At 43.3% G+C, this 12,748-nt stretch overlaps 1 protein-coding gene across 10 annotated transcripts in view; it reads left to right on the forward strand.

Moving 5' to 3' along the window:
• Nucleotides 1-12,748, forward strand: part of Apba1 (amyloid beta precursor protein binding family A member 1) — a 201,249-nt gene that overhangs the window by 173,310 nt on the left and 15,191 nt on the right. For 8 of the 10 annotated variants that reach the window (XM_060387656.1, XM_060387639.1, XM_060387647.1 and 5 more), the window contains 4 exons: nt 7,149-7,184; nt 8,137-8,223; nt 9,165-9,350; nt 10,823-11,002. In XM_060387656.1, the coding sequence (XP_060243639.1) occupies nt 7,149-7,184; nt 8,137-8,223; nt 9,165-9,350; nt 10,823-11,002 (489 nt within the window). The remainder of the gene's footprint in view (nt 1-7,148; nt 7,185-8,136; nt 8,224-9,164; nt 9,351-10,822; nt 11,003-12,748) is intronic. The other 2 variants (XM_021648962.2, XM_060387665.1) reach the window with 2 other exon arrangements.

The following is a 12,748-nucleotide window of genomic DNA, read 5'->3' on the forward strand; positions in this document are numbered from 1 at the left end:
CTGACACCCCATGTACAGTCCCAGTCATGAATCATAACCAACAGTGCTACAGGAAGGCTACACTACAGTGCCAACTGGAAATAAAGCCAAATGCCTCACAAACTGACCTCTGAAACAAGACACATTTTCAGGAGAAAGCCTTTTAGAAGACTACCTCTAAAAGGAGTAGTGATCTGATCCACTAGATGCAAAAACCTCAACGTAGGGACACAAGAAGTGTGCCATGTCTGAAGGTATGTAACCTTCCATCAACAAATTCCAAAGACAGACATGGATGAAATGCCTGAGAAAGAATTTTAAAATGTAGACACAAAGGAGCTCAATGAGGTCCAAGAGAATATTTTAAATGCATCAAGTGAAATTAGGAATAGAAGACAAGAATGAGAAATTCATCAGAAATTTTTAAGAACCACCACCCACCATCTAATTCAGACCCAAAAAAACCCACAGGAAGAGGGAAAGAGAAAAAAATATGTATTTAAGAACCTCAAAATCCAGGAGTTATTGTATATTCCTATAATCCCAGGGTGCTGTAATTAGGTTGCATACACCTATAATCTGTATAATTTCCATGCGTAGGAGGTTAATACAGGAGGACTGAGAATTTGAGGACAGCCTGGGCTATTTAGCAAGACTGTCTCATACAAACGAAAGGCAAACAAAATCTTTGTAACACTCTAAAGTGAATAAACATCTGAGTCATTGGTTAAGAACACAGGGAAATTATTCCATAAAATCATATCAGAAGACTTTCTAATCTTAAGAAGATATAATCATCCAGATCTAAGAGGCCTATGGAACCTCTAATATACCTAACCAGAAAAGATGTTCACCCCAGCATTATAGTCAAACTATACAAAGCCTAAGAAAAGAATTTTACAATCTGCAGGAGAAAAACACCTTGTCACTTCTACCTTACGCTCATTAAAATAGCAGTAGACATCTCAGCTGAAATCCTACAGTCTGGACAGGAATAGAATAGCATATTTCAAGTCCTGAAACAAAATGTCAATCAGAATTACTCTACCAAGCAGGACTATTCCAAAAATGGAAAAAAATTAAGACCCTCCAAGATAAGCAAAAGCTGATTTATGACCACCAGACCACCTAAGGGAAACCTACTCATAGAAGTGCAAGAGACAACTGCCATCACCTGTGAAAGTATAAATCCCCTTACAAGAGTAGCTACACAAAAGACATGTGGAAAATAGTCAAGCATTACCTTGGCAACAGTCAGCCCAAATGCAAAACAGGAAGAAAATAAAAATATTCCAACAGCTAAAAGAAAATTACTGGGCAAAGCACTTGCCACATGAGTGTAAAGACCTGAGTTTGGATTTTGAGCACCCATGTAACTGTCTGCATTCACACCAGAGAAGTAGAGACAGTATTCCTAGGACAAGCAGGCTCGCTAGACTAGCTGGATCAGTGCACTCTGGGTTCGGTTGAGAGACCCTGCCTCAAAATGTAAGCTGACTGAGGAAGATGCCCAGTATCAGCCTCTGCCCTCCACCCTCTCACACCATACAAATATGTATGTGCATACACATATCACATACACACGAAAACATCAAAAGACAGGAATAAGTCCTGAGCTATCAGTAATAACCTCAGATGTAAGTGGACTGCATTTTTTTCAGTTAAAATTAAAGAGACTTGCTGAATGGATTAAAAAAAAAAAAAAGACAAGAGCCACTAGTACGCTACCTGCTAGTAATGCGATTTACAAGTAACTACCCAGAGACTGAAAGGGGAAAGATGAAAAATGGCATGCCAGGTGAATGAAAGCATGAAATAAGCAACAATATCTATAGGAATAGACATTAAGACAGTAACTTTAAGAAGGGATAAAGGCACTCACCACAGATGATGATGGATCAAGTCAACAGTAAGCTATGATTATAAGTTATTATGTGCTCAATGTTAAAGCATCAAGTTTTATGCACAAACATGGCACTTGGAGAGAGGATCCAATACAGAAAGAGTGTGGAATTTCAGTACTCCACTTTGGTTAATGAACAGATCATCCAGACCTCCTCCTAAAGGCAAATTAATACCAGGTTTATACTACAAATCATATGACTTCCTGGACATATGTAGAATAATTCATCCAGTAGCTGCAAAACACATTTTCTCTCAGTTTGGGATTTCTCTGGAACAGATTATGTATTATGTCACAAATTTAAAAACACTTGAATCATTTGCTAGATCCTTATCACAGTGGTTGATGAAACCAGGAAATAATTAACAAGTGAAACTCTAAGAATTATACAGATACACAGAGATGGAACAACACAGAGCAGTGGGTTCCTGAGGAATTGAGAGGAGAATTAATACTTTTCTCAAATTGGCAGTTAGAGAGTTCATTAGTTAGTTTTTCATGGCTATAATAAAACATCATGGCCGAAGCAACTTATAAAAGAGTACAGAGTCCACGGTGGTAAAGAGAAGCCATGGTGGCAGGAGTAGCTGAGAGCTCACATCTCAAACCCAAAGTAGGAGGCAGAAAGCAGCCTGGGAATACCATGAGTCTTCTGAAATTTCAGAGCCTGTCCCCAGTGACACACCTCCTAATCCTTTCTAAACAGTTCCACCAAATGGTGACCAAATATTCAAACATACAAGCCCGTGGGGGACATTTTTATTCAAACCACCACAGGGGGTGTGGTTACTACTGGTTGCTTCCCTGTACTCCAGCAGATGGACTTAGTAAGTTACAAAAAAAAAAAAAAAAAAAGACATGCAGTTAGGAAGAGAAGTTATTGGGAGAATGGGGCCATTGATTACATTTTCATGGTACACATATATGAAATTCTCAACAAGTAAAAAATTACAGTAGCAATAAACAACACACTGCAACTGTGAGATGCAGTAAACACCCAAAGGTTACGTTATGGAGTGCCCACATAAAAAAGTAGAAACTTTGCAAATACCCTGTTGAGGTACTTCAAGGTACCCCAATTCTTACTTGAAAAGAAAGAATTAAACAAAACCCAAAACAACAAAGATCACAAGTAAAACAATATGAAAGATTAGTGAAGCCAAGAGTTAGTTGTTGGCAGAAATAAAGATGGAAACGTAACTGATCCAACAGAAAGTCAAAGAATAATGGGGGATGATATTTTTTTAACTTTATGTTGACAAGTTTGAAAACCCCTGAGGACATAAAACACATGACTAGAAAAAGTGATGGTCAGAATTCCTACCATGCAGCAGTGTCCTCTGTATCATGTAAACAGTCGTTCCCATAGTTGGCTAAGCAGGGAATACAAAGATCACAGTGTATTACTGGTGAGAGACCTTGGGAGAGAGTTTTTGCCCCATGTCCTGATGCTCTGAAATGGCTGTCCACACAAAGCCGGGGCACTGTGTCTGTCCCCTGTCTAGAGTACAAGAAGCCTGTGCTAGGTCCCCTGTCATCTTCTCCCAGGAGTCTTTACTCCTCAGCCAAAGGTTAGGGTGCTCCTCTGAGGTCGTGGGTGTCCACACAGAGAGGTTGTCCTCATCTCCATTCTCTAATCTGTGAGGCTTGCACAGTAACATCACAGGTGCTGTTGAGGGATTGTGTGTTGCACTTTTTTTTTTTTTTTCAGATCATTCATTATCATTTTCCTTTTATCTGCCTTTACTGGCCTGCTCCAGAGTTCTTTTTTGTCCATTCTTTTGTGATTTCTTTTAAATACCAGAAATTATGCTTTCATGGTAGAATTAAATGTTCTGTCATTGTAGCTTTGCTTAAGTCGTGCTACTTCCCAGCTTGCTTGAAGACACCTGGCTCAGTGGAGAGGATGCTGCTGGCTCCTAGCAGGCCTGTCATGTATTGCCTCCTTCACTGCTCAGACTGGAGAGGGTGGGGAGTCCTGGGAGGTAGGTATTATTAGCCCGTTTTATGAGAAGGTCCAGAAGAGAAGCCCGTGTACGCTGCACAAAGGGGAGAACAGACTATAGGACTAGACTGCCTCAGTTTGAGTCCTTGTTCTGCTCCCTCACAGCTGTGTGACATGAGGCAAATTACCTAGCCTTTCTGTGCTTTGTTGTCCTCTTCTCAGTGTCTTACTATAATTCCTGCCTCACAAGGTTGTTGTGAGTTTTAACAGTGACCTGTGGAGAAGTTAAAAGGGCCCTGGCATAGAACCATAACTCAGTAGATGCTAGCTGGATAAAGAACAGATAGGCCAGCCGAGGCCCTCCCCACAGCGTGACCAACCTGGAGGAGCTGTGAACAGTGAATGCCAGTTCATACTGAGTCTGAGGTGAGATGAGGGGACACAGCTCTTCCCAAGGTACTACCATCCTTGTCCTTGTGTGTTGCACTCGTTTTCAAACTCTATTTTATTTTTGGATATTTAAGCCTCTACCTCCCTTCCACTAACCCTTTAGTCATAGGTAAGAGAGAGAAGGTTAATGGGGAGAGGGTGCACAGACCTCTTTACTTCTCCTGGCTGTTTAGGGTCAATGGGTTCATTTGGTGCTATACCAATGTCTGTCAACAGCAAATGCAGCCAGCAGTCTCCTCCAAGCCGCTGTGTCTGTCTCCAGACTTGCACACTTTCTCTTCCTGGGCTCTGTATGTATACCCTTCAGAGTCCTAGACCATGCCCCCACCTCATGCTGCACAAGGCAGGCCGTTATCAGCTGGCAAAAACCACCATGTGCACGAGGCAATGAACAGCTGTGGACAAACTAAAGCCCAAACTAAAATCCCACACTTGGGATTTTAAAAGAAGCATATTTATATATGAGTTTTTTAGAAAAACAAAATTTCCATTACACTTGTGAGGTGTTTAGCAGCCTCTTCCGATCTCTGACTCAGGCTCTGACTCCCTCATCTTGTCAGTGTTAGATCTAAACGTTGTACTCTGCTGCAGAATACTTAGAAATCCAAGAGACTTCAGTGCTGCTCTACTTCAGTACTGCATGAGTATTTTCAACTTTGTGCAAACCCCGTCAGAACACCTGTCAGGCAACTCATCTTGCCATCCTCGTCTCTGTAGTTCCAGGGGAGAAAAATGGAATTTGGGTACTTTGTTGATGGTGAAAGCTGGAACACAAGTCCCTAGAGTTGAAGACTCTTGTTGGATGTTTAATATCAGCAGGAATAGGAATTCCTGGGCCATTTCAAGAGAGGCAGAGGAAAGAAGCATTTTAGATCCTAGGGGAGAAGTTACTAGGCTGATGGAAACTGACTCAGGCCAGAACATCCAGAGAAAGTCTCTCACTCCACGGGCATCTGATACATAACTGTATCTGCTTGGGGTGTTCACAGAAGCACAAATATACCCACTGACTTGTACAGCTCCTAGTAAAAACACCTTTGTGTGTTTTATTAACTTCAGAGTCTTGCAGAGCAGATTGATAACAGTGAACTCATCACCATGGGAAGAATGGTAGGAAGCTGTGTGGGAGTAGGGTCGCCCTCATTCCTGGGTATACCCAGTAATTAGCTATACGGTGTCTGGATGGCTGACTCACCCAATTTCCACAATGGGATAATGCAGGCTACACATTTTAATCACTAGTGAAATAGAGGTGCATTGCTGAGAGCAAAGTTTTTCCAACAGGTAAGTACCAAGGAATTGAATGAATACCCTTACACATCACAACAGCACACAGCCTTACCACCTTCCCCATCACGACAGCACAGCCTTAGCCACTAATATCATAGCTTTCACAACAGCTCAGAGCCCCACACTTCAGAGCTGTGCAGCCTTCCCCAACCCACACCCATCACACTAGCCCAGCCTTTCCCATCTATCACAATGATACAGCTCTACCCACTCCACACCTGTCATAACATCATCCACAGTTTGACTCACATTTATATAAAATATGTAATATGTACAATAGAGGAAGTGCATCCTACACATGTAAGTTATAATTCCATATAGCAGACAAAGACATAATGCTCAGTTCCCTCCTCAAAGGTTTGTTTCATGTATTCATTTTATCTTTTAAAATAGCCCCTGTGAGGTAGATACTATTTTAATCCATATGTTACATAGAGAAAATAGAAATATCAAGTGGCTTGCCTAAAATCACACAAATAGTAGGTAGCAGAGCTGAGATCTGGATTTAGAAGCCAGCTTGGCTTCTATTAACTATGCTTTTTAAAAATTATTAGTAAAAAGAAAAATACATCAGTTAGGTACAAACGATATTAATCTTATAAAATTTAAGAGGAAATTATTGCTATATATAAAGAGGAGGGTGAATTATAGAATTGATTCAATATGAAGGCATACTACCCTAAACATATATGTACTCTATAACATGGCTTCAAACAGAAAAGGCAAAGATCAATAGAACCAAAGCGGTACAAAGACAAGTCTGTGGTAACAGCTGATGGTTATAACACACCTTTGTCGATAAAATGGTGGAACAAGCAGGGCTTGCACACAAACCCACATGAGAACTGAAAAATCATCTTAACTGACAACACTTTCTGTGTGGTCCACATGATATGTTCACCCAAGTCCAGCCTTGTGCTGGATAACACCCAAGACTCGGCAACTTTCAAAAAGACTCAGATCACACATAGTATGTTCTCAAGCCACAGTAAAATTGATTCTAAAATCAATACCAAAAGGATAGCTAAAAACCTCCAAATAGTTTTAAATTAATAACACAACTCTAAGTTCAGGGTTCAAAGAAATCACAGCTGGAGTATTGTCATGTGGCAGAAAAGAAACTGAAGTACATAAAATTACAATTCGGCTAAAGCAGGGCTTAGAGAGTAATCCAAAGCTTTGGTAGAAGAAGAAAAAAAAAAGTCTGGACAGTTGTAGCATTTTATCAGAAGCAGCTGAGGGAAAGTTCATCAAGTTACTCCCAAAGAAAGTACACAGAAATGAAAATGAAAACTGAAATAAGTGAAGTAACAAATGAGGCATGAGGGGGGAGGGAAGCAGAACCGAAAGTGGATTCTTTAAAAAGACAAATTACAATGAAGCCTAAGAAACTCTTTCATGCCCTGCCCCAACACTCTCATCATACTAGGAATATTCCCCTTACAGTTGGGTGTTTGAGCCCATCTTCCTCCTGCGAGCACTTTATAACGCTAAGCAGTGTTAGCATGTCCGTTCCCCTTTTGACTGAGTCTGCAGATTCTTTTCTAACTATTCTCCTGTCTCTGTTTGTTCCATGCTAAGCAGACGGCCCAGAAATTAGCCAAAAGCAGGAAGAAGGTGCAGTACAACTTCATCACTTGGTGTTACGCCTGTCCTTTTCTTTTACGTTTTGCCTTTTTATGATTTCGTGTTTTTGTTTTCTGCATCCAGCAAGTTTTTGTTCCAGTTTCGTTTTGAATCGCTCCATAAGCCAGCCTTTCTCCAAACTTAGTTGCCTCAAGTGGCCATTTTCTGTTGCTCATTTGGTCATTTCACTTCAGAGGAACGACAGGGAGCAGATTGGAGATGCTAAATGAATCCTCTAGTGTGGAAGCTGCAGCCATTCAGGAGCAATGATGTAGCAGGGACCTGGGACTACTCAATTACAGTTACATTCAATTTGACAACTTCTCAGATTGCTGGATGCAAAAAAGAAAACCCACTAATAACCACACATGTGCAGGGTTAAGCCCTAAATGAGCCAGGCTGCACTTTGGGGGTGTTTGTAAGTTACTGTGAGGATGTAAGACACTGGGGGCTCTTTGTAATGGGGTGGCTGCAGGAGCAGGCAGCTGCTTCTGTGTTGCTCTTGTAATGTGTAAACATGAAGACCCTCTTACCAGAACTGTATCCAGTAGCTTCATTTGCACCCACTACAGATGTTGTCCTCCATCAGCTCTGGCAGGGTAAACTGAGTGACTAGTCCAAGGTCCTCACCATGAGTTAGCTGCTCTTACCCTTCAGTCTCCAAAACCCTTGCAGAAAGGGTCTCTTACCATCATGTCCAGAGTTAATCTGCTGCAGTGACTGCTGCTTTAGGGGGAGCGGCAGAGGGGACTCTGCCATCCCCTGTAACATAGAGCTAACCCCTGCCCATGTGTCCATCCTCTCTGTAACAGCTTTGGCAGTTTAACCCTGTGTTGCCATTCTGGTAACTGTCTTGGTAACCCAGTGTGTGAGCTAACCTTCTCCCATGCCCCTGGGTTAAAATAATGTAACGAGACTTCTCTTTGGTGCGCTTTCTTTTTAGGCTCCTGAAGGTGAATCTCAGCCAATGACTGAGGTGGACCTCTTCATTTCTACCCAGAGGATTAAAGTATTGAATGCAGATACACAGGTACCAGCTTGTTCCCACCTTTCTTGGGGGTGGAGGTCAGGGAAATTTTCATAGACTTTCTGCCTGTAAAGTGGCTATCTCCAGGTATTGGGGTGCTGCATCTTGCATACTGGGTCCTGGAAACCTGGCTGAGGCAATGAGGGAATGAAGAAGGAGCAGATACACATAATAGCTGGGATCTGGTGAATCATGTGCTCTGAGATGTACCAGCAGTAGCCTAAAAACTCAGCGTGTTTATTTTATACTTCTGAACAAGGAGGCAGGTTTAGCTAATCTCAGTAGGAAGTATCTTTAGGGGAACAGTCTTAGGTAGTAAGACTGGGGAGGACAAAGCTAGGGTCTGTTTTCTGCACACATTTTGTCAACATCTCCACATGGACCAGGGGAAAAGCTTTGCCATCCCCATGGGTCAGACATTGGGATCCTTTGATGTGTCTGTATTTATGTCGATGATAAACATTCAGTCAGGACTTCATCCATTCCACATGCTTGGCTTCTGTCAAGCTCAAAAGACTTTGTTCACAAAGGCTGATGCAGGGTAAAACTGTGAAGAATTTCTTAAAGCACAAAGGAAAACTCAGAATATGTTTGTTGTCTCTCATATGAGTTCTCATGAAAGGAGTCATTAGCCTTAAGGAATTCTACTTAAAATTGCACACCACGCACACACACACACACACACACACACACACACACGCACGCATGCAAGCATATACACACAGTGGCATTTAGATTTTTTTTCAGCTCCACCACAGATTGTACACAGTGTAAAATGTTTGTATTTCTCCTGCATATATCACTTATTCTTCATTAACCAAGGAAAAATGCCTCGAGCCTTAGGGGTGGGTCCCACACTCAGCTGAAGTGAGGGAAAAAGATAACCACCTCCTATGTTCTATGGTCCTGGCGCCAGACTCCCCTGCTCTGCCCTTCACGTCTAGGAGCCTATGATGGACCACCCCCTGAGGACCATCTCCTACATCGCGGACATTGGGAACATCGTCGTGCTGATGGCCCGCAGGCGAATGCCCCGCTCCAACTCCCAGGAGAATGTGGAGGCCTCTCACCCATCCCAGGACGGAAAAAGACAGTACAAGATGATCTGCCATGTCTTTGAGTCTGAGGACGTAAGGCTGGCTTCCCCAACCTCCCTCTGGGTGACTTGGATAGCCACTAGGTGGCCAGTTTCTCAGGACCTGAATCAGTCTGGTTCATCATACATTAAATATATTTATTGAGCACCTACTGAGTGTCAAGCTTTGTTGTAGAACTGCAGATGGAAGTGGATAGGAAATAAAGAAATAAACCAACTTAATACATGAGACATGGAAAGTGGTTTACTGAACTATAAAACAGGGTCAGTGCGCAAGGGACAGGACTAGTTCAAGTAGGGTGATCAGCATAGTCTATTTTTTTTCAAGGAGGAGACATTTGAACAAAGATCTGAAATGAGAATAGGGACTAGCAAGTGCAAAGGCCCCGAGGCAGGGGAGTGCTGAGTTTGCTTGGGGAGGAAGAGCAGCCATGCTGCCAGCAGGCTTTGGAAGAAGAAGACCCAGACTGCCAGTCTGAGCAAGTCGTCATGGCACCAGGGTGTCTGCAGAGGAAAAGTTCAGAGCTGTGCAGAACTGTCATGCCGTCACAGTTAAGTTACTATCCCTGTTTTTTCCAGCCCAGTGACAGGAGCATCACCCACTAGATCCAGACTTCTTAACCACTGAGCCATCTCTCCAATTCTTTTTTCTTTTTTTTTTTTTTTTACAAAAAAAAATAGCCATAAATATAATAAAGAAAATAGTCATAAATAAGAAAAACAGGTTAATATTAAATCATGGTACAATATATAAATGCTGGGGCACAGCCATTCCAGAAAGCACCATGAAGTAGCCAAATGTTTACACCTGCTTACTTAGGTTTGGCTGTAAGGACAGTATTGTATTTGACACAATGCTGCAGATAATTTCTACTTGAATTTTTTAATTGAGGGCTAAGCAAGAACCCATGTCTAACAAACACAAGCAGAATCTCCATGCACCATGGCGAATGCAGAGATTGACAGGGATGTGATCCTTCACAACTCAGATGCAACGCTCATGAATGATATGGATGATTTTGAAAGAGATGAAACCTACTTATAAAATCTCGAAGGACTTTTATTTTGTATGGTATTATTCTTGTAATGTGCAGCATAGCCAGGGCCACCCAATGAATCTCTATATTTAAATATAAACTGGAACCCAGTCATGGATACAGTGATTAGAAACAGGTGTTACATATAATATGAATGTATGGCGGGCTATCCAAAAATTGTACAGGGTGTAGACTGGCTTGTCATTGCGTATGACTGTCCTTTGTATAACAGAATGTCCTGCACCTCTGATTCCTGTCTACTGAGTGCCAGTGACTCCTTTATGGGCACAGTCATAATAAGAAACATTGATTTTTTTTTTCGAATAGTTCCTAATAAGTACTGGTAAACCTGGTGTAGAATGGCTGACTGGGCTGCCATTTAGAACCCTCAGATGCCACAAGGGATCATCCAGGGGTAAGTGTGCCAGGAGTTCCCCACTCACCGTCTCTCCCTATGCTGCTACTGTAGGCCCAGCTGATCGCACAGTCCATAGGACAGGCATTCAGTGTCGCGTACCAGGAATTCCTCAGGGCCAACGGGATTAACCCGGAAGACCTCAGCCAGAAGGAGTACAGTGACCTCCTCAACACCCAGGACATGTACAACGACGACCTGATCCACTTCTCCAAGTCGGAAAACTGCAAAGATGTAAGTACTTCGTGGAACTTGCTCCCAGGCTGAGGCAGCTGGGCAGGTCCTGGAGGTGGAACAGCCTGCTGTGTGTGGAAGCAGAGGCTGCAGACTGGTATTGACAGGACATTTTGTGGCTCTCGTGCCCATCTCTGCCCCCACCCCCAGAGGACTCTCTCATTAAGTACTATCAAAAACAAGTACAAAATGCCCTTGTGAGTCAAGTAGACTTTTGAGGGAATCCTGTAGGTCTGAATACAGGACCTGATCTCTGTCCTTACGAAGCCCACAAGCCAGGTAAGGGCACTGAAACTGATCAGTGACACACTGGCTCACGCACTGGTGGAAGACAGCTACACTTGGCAAAACAGAAAACACGTGATCATACAACAGTTTGCTTCACCCTCTTCTGTTTCAGGCTGAGCTCTGCAGGAGTGTCTGGAGGGAGATAGGGCCAACCAAGCCAGTCTGGAGTTCTGAGCCATTGGAACATTCAGGGCAGCCGAGAATTGAAAGAGCAAGGAACAGTTAACAGTAGGAATACCTGAAGGTTAGGATGCTGGGACATCAGGGAGGGGGTGAGTCAGTTGGAGCAGGAAGTGAACACAGGAAGAGACAGGAGATATAATGTGTCAGTTTGAAACTCTAACCAAAAGGTTCAGACTCTGTTCTCCAGGTAAAAAGAACTGAATAAGAAAGTGAGCCTTGGAGCCATTTGGTGTCTCTAGTCAGGTTCCTTGGACCGCAGCCTAGAAGAGGACTCTTAGGGAGGTTCAGTGAAAGCCTACACTCAGCAAATAAGGAGTTATGGGAGGTACTGAGGAAGAGCGTGTGCTCTTACTGGACATTACCTTCCTTCCGAACCACAGGGCAGGACTCCCAGAGGTAGCTGTACCCTCTGTCTCATATTGGCCCAGGATGGGCAGGGATATACCCATTTCCTAGGGCTGCCATAATAGATACCACAGGCTAGGCGGCTCCAACAGCAGGCAGGACATTCAAGGTCAAGGTGTTGGTAAGTTTGAGTCCTCAGGGCTGGGAAGAAAAGCTCTGTTGACACCTCTCTCCTTGCCTCACAGAGGGCCTCTTCTCGTGGCCTCATGTCATCTTCCATACGTCCAAATCTCTTTTTTTTTTTTTTTTTTTCAATGCAGTTTATTCAGGAACATTGAACAATCCTCGGACCCCGGGGAAAGCCAGCCCACAGCTTAAATAGCCTCTGGGTAGCCAACCCAGGCGTGCCACGGGGGCAATGCAGATAGGTCCACATACATGGAAGCAAGCCAGATCCTCGGCCTTAGCCAAATGTGGAGTTGTTCGTGACAGAGAGCACTCACCATCGGGAAGGTGGGAGGCGGAAACCAGCTCCATCTTTAAGGCATAGCATTCCGCAGCTCTCTACAGTTCCCCCTTTTTGTTTTAGACGCATCAGGCAAGAGTAGAGGTCTGATCTCTGATATTAGAAATAAATTGGTCCAAATCTCTTATGAGAGTACACCCTAATGTCCTTGGTTTGCTCTGTTGCCTCTGTAAAAACCTTGGCTCATGTCGAGGCACTGGAGGAGGCTCTGGGAATTAGAACTGCAACACAGGAATTTAAGCGCTGGGTAAGAGCCCAGAGCATAACAGGGATGTGCTCTCCCTCTTGGCTATGGGAAATGCTTCAGGGAAGGAGCCCACTGCTGCTCCATCTCCTGGGAGGAGTGGGCAGCATCTGTGAAGGTAGCTTCGTCAGGCCCCAGCACATATGTACGCAGACTCCGG

Source organism: Meriones unguiculatus, chromosome 1, assembly GCF_030254825.1.
Source record: "Meriones unguiculatus strain TT.TT164.6M chromosome 1, Bangor_MerUng_6.1, whole genome shotgun sequence".
Taxonomy (NCBI): domain Eukaryota; kingdom Metazoa; phylum Chordata; class Mammalia; order Rodentia; family Muridae; genus Meriones; species Meriones unguiculatus.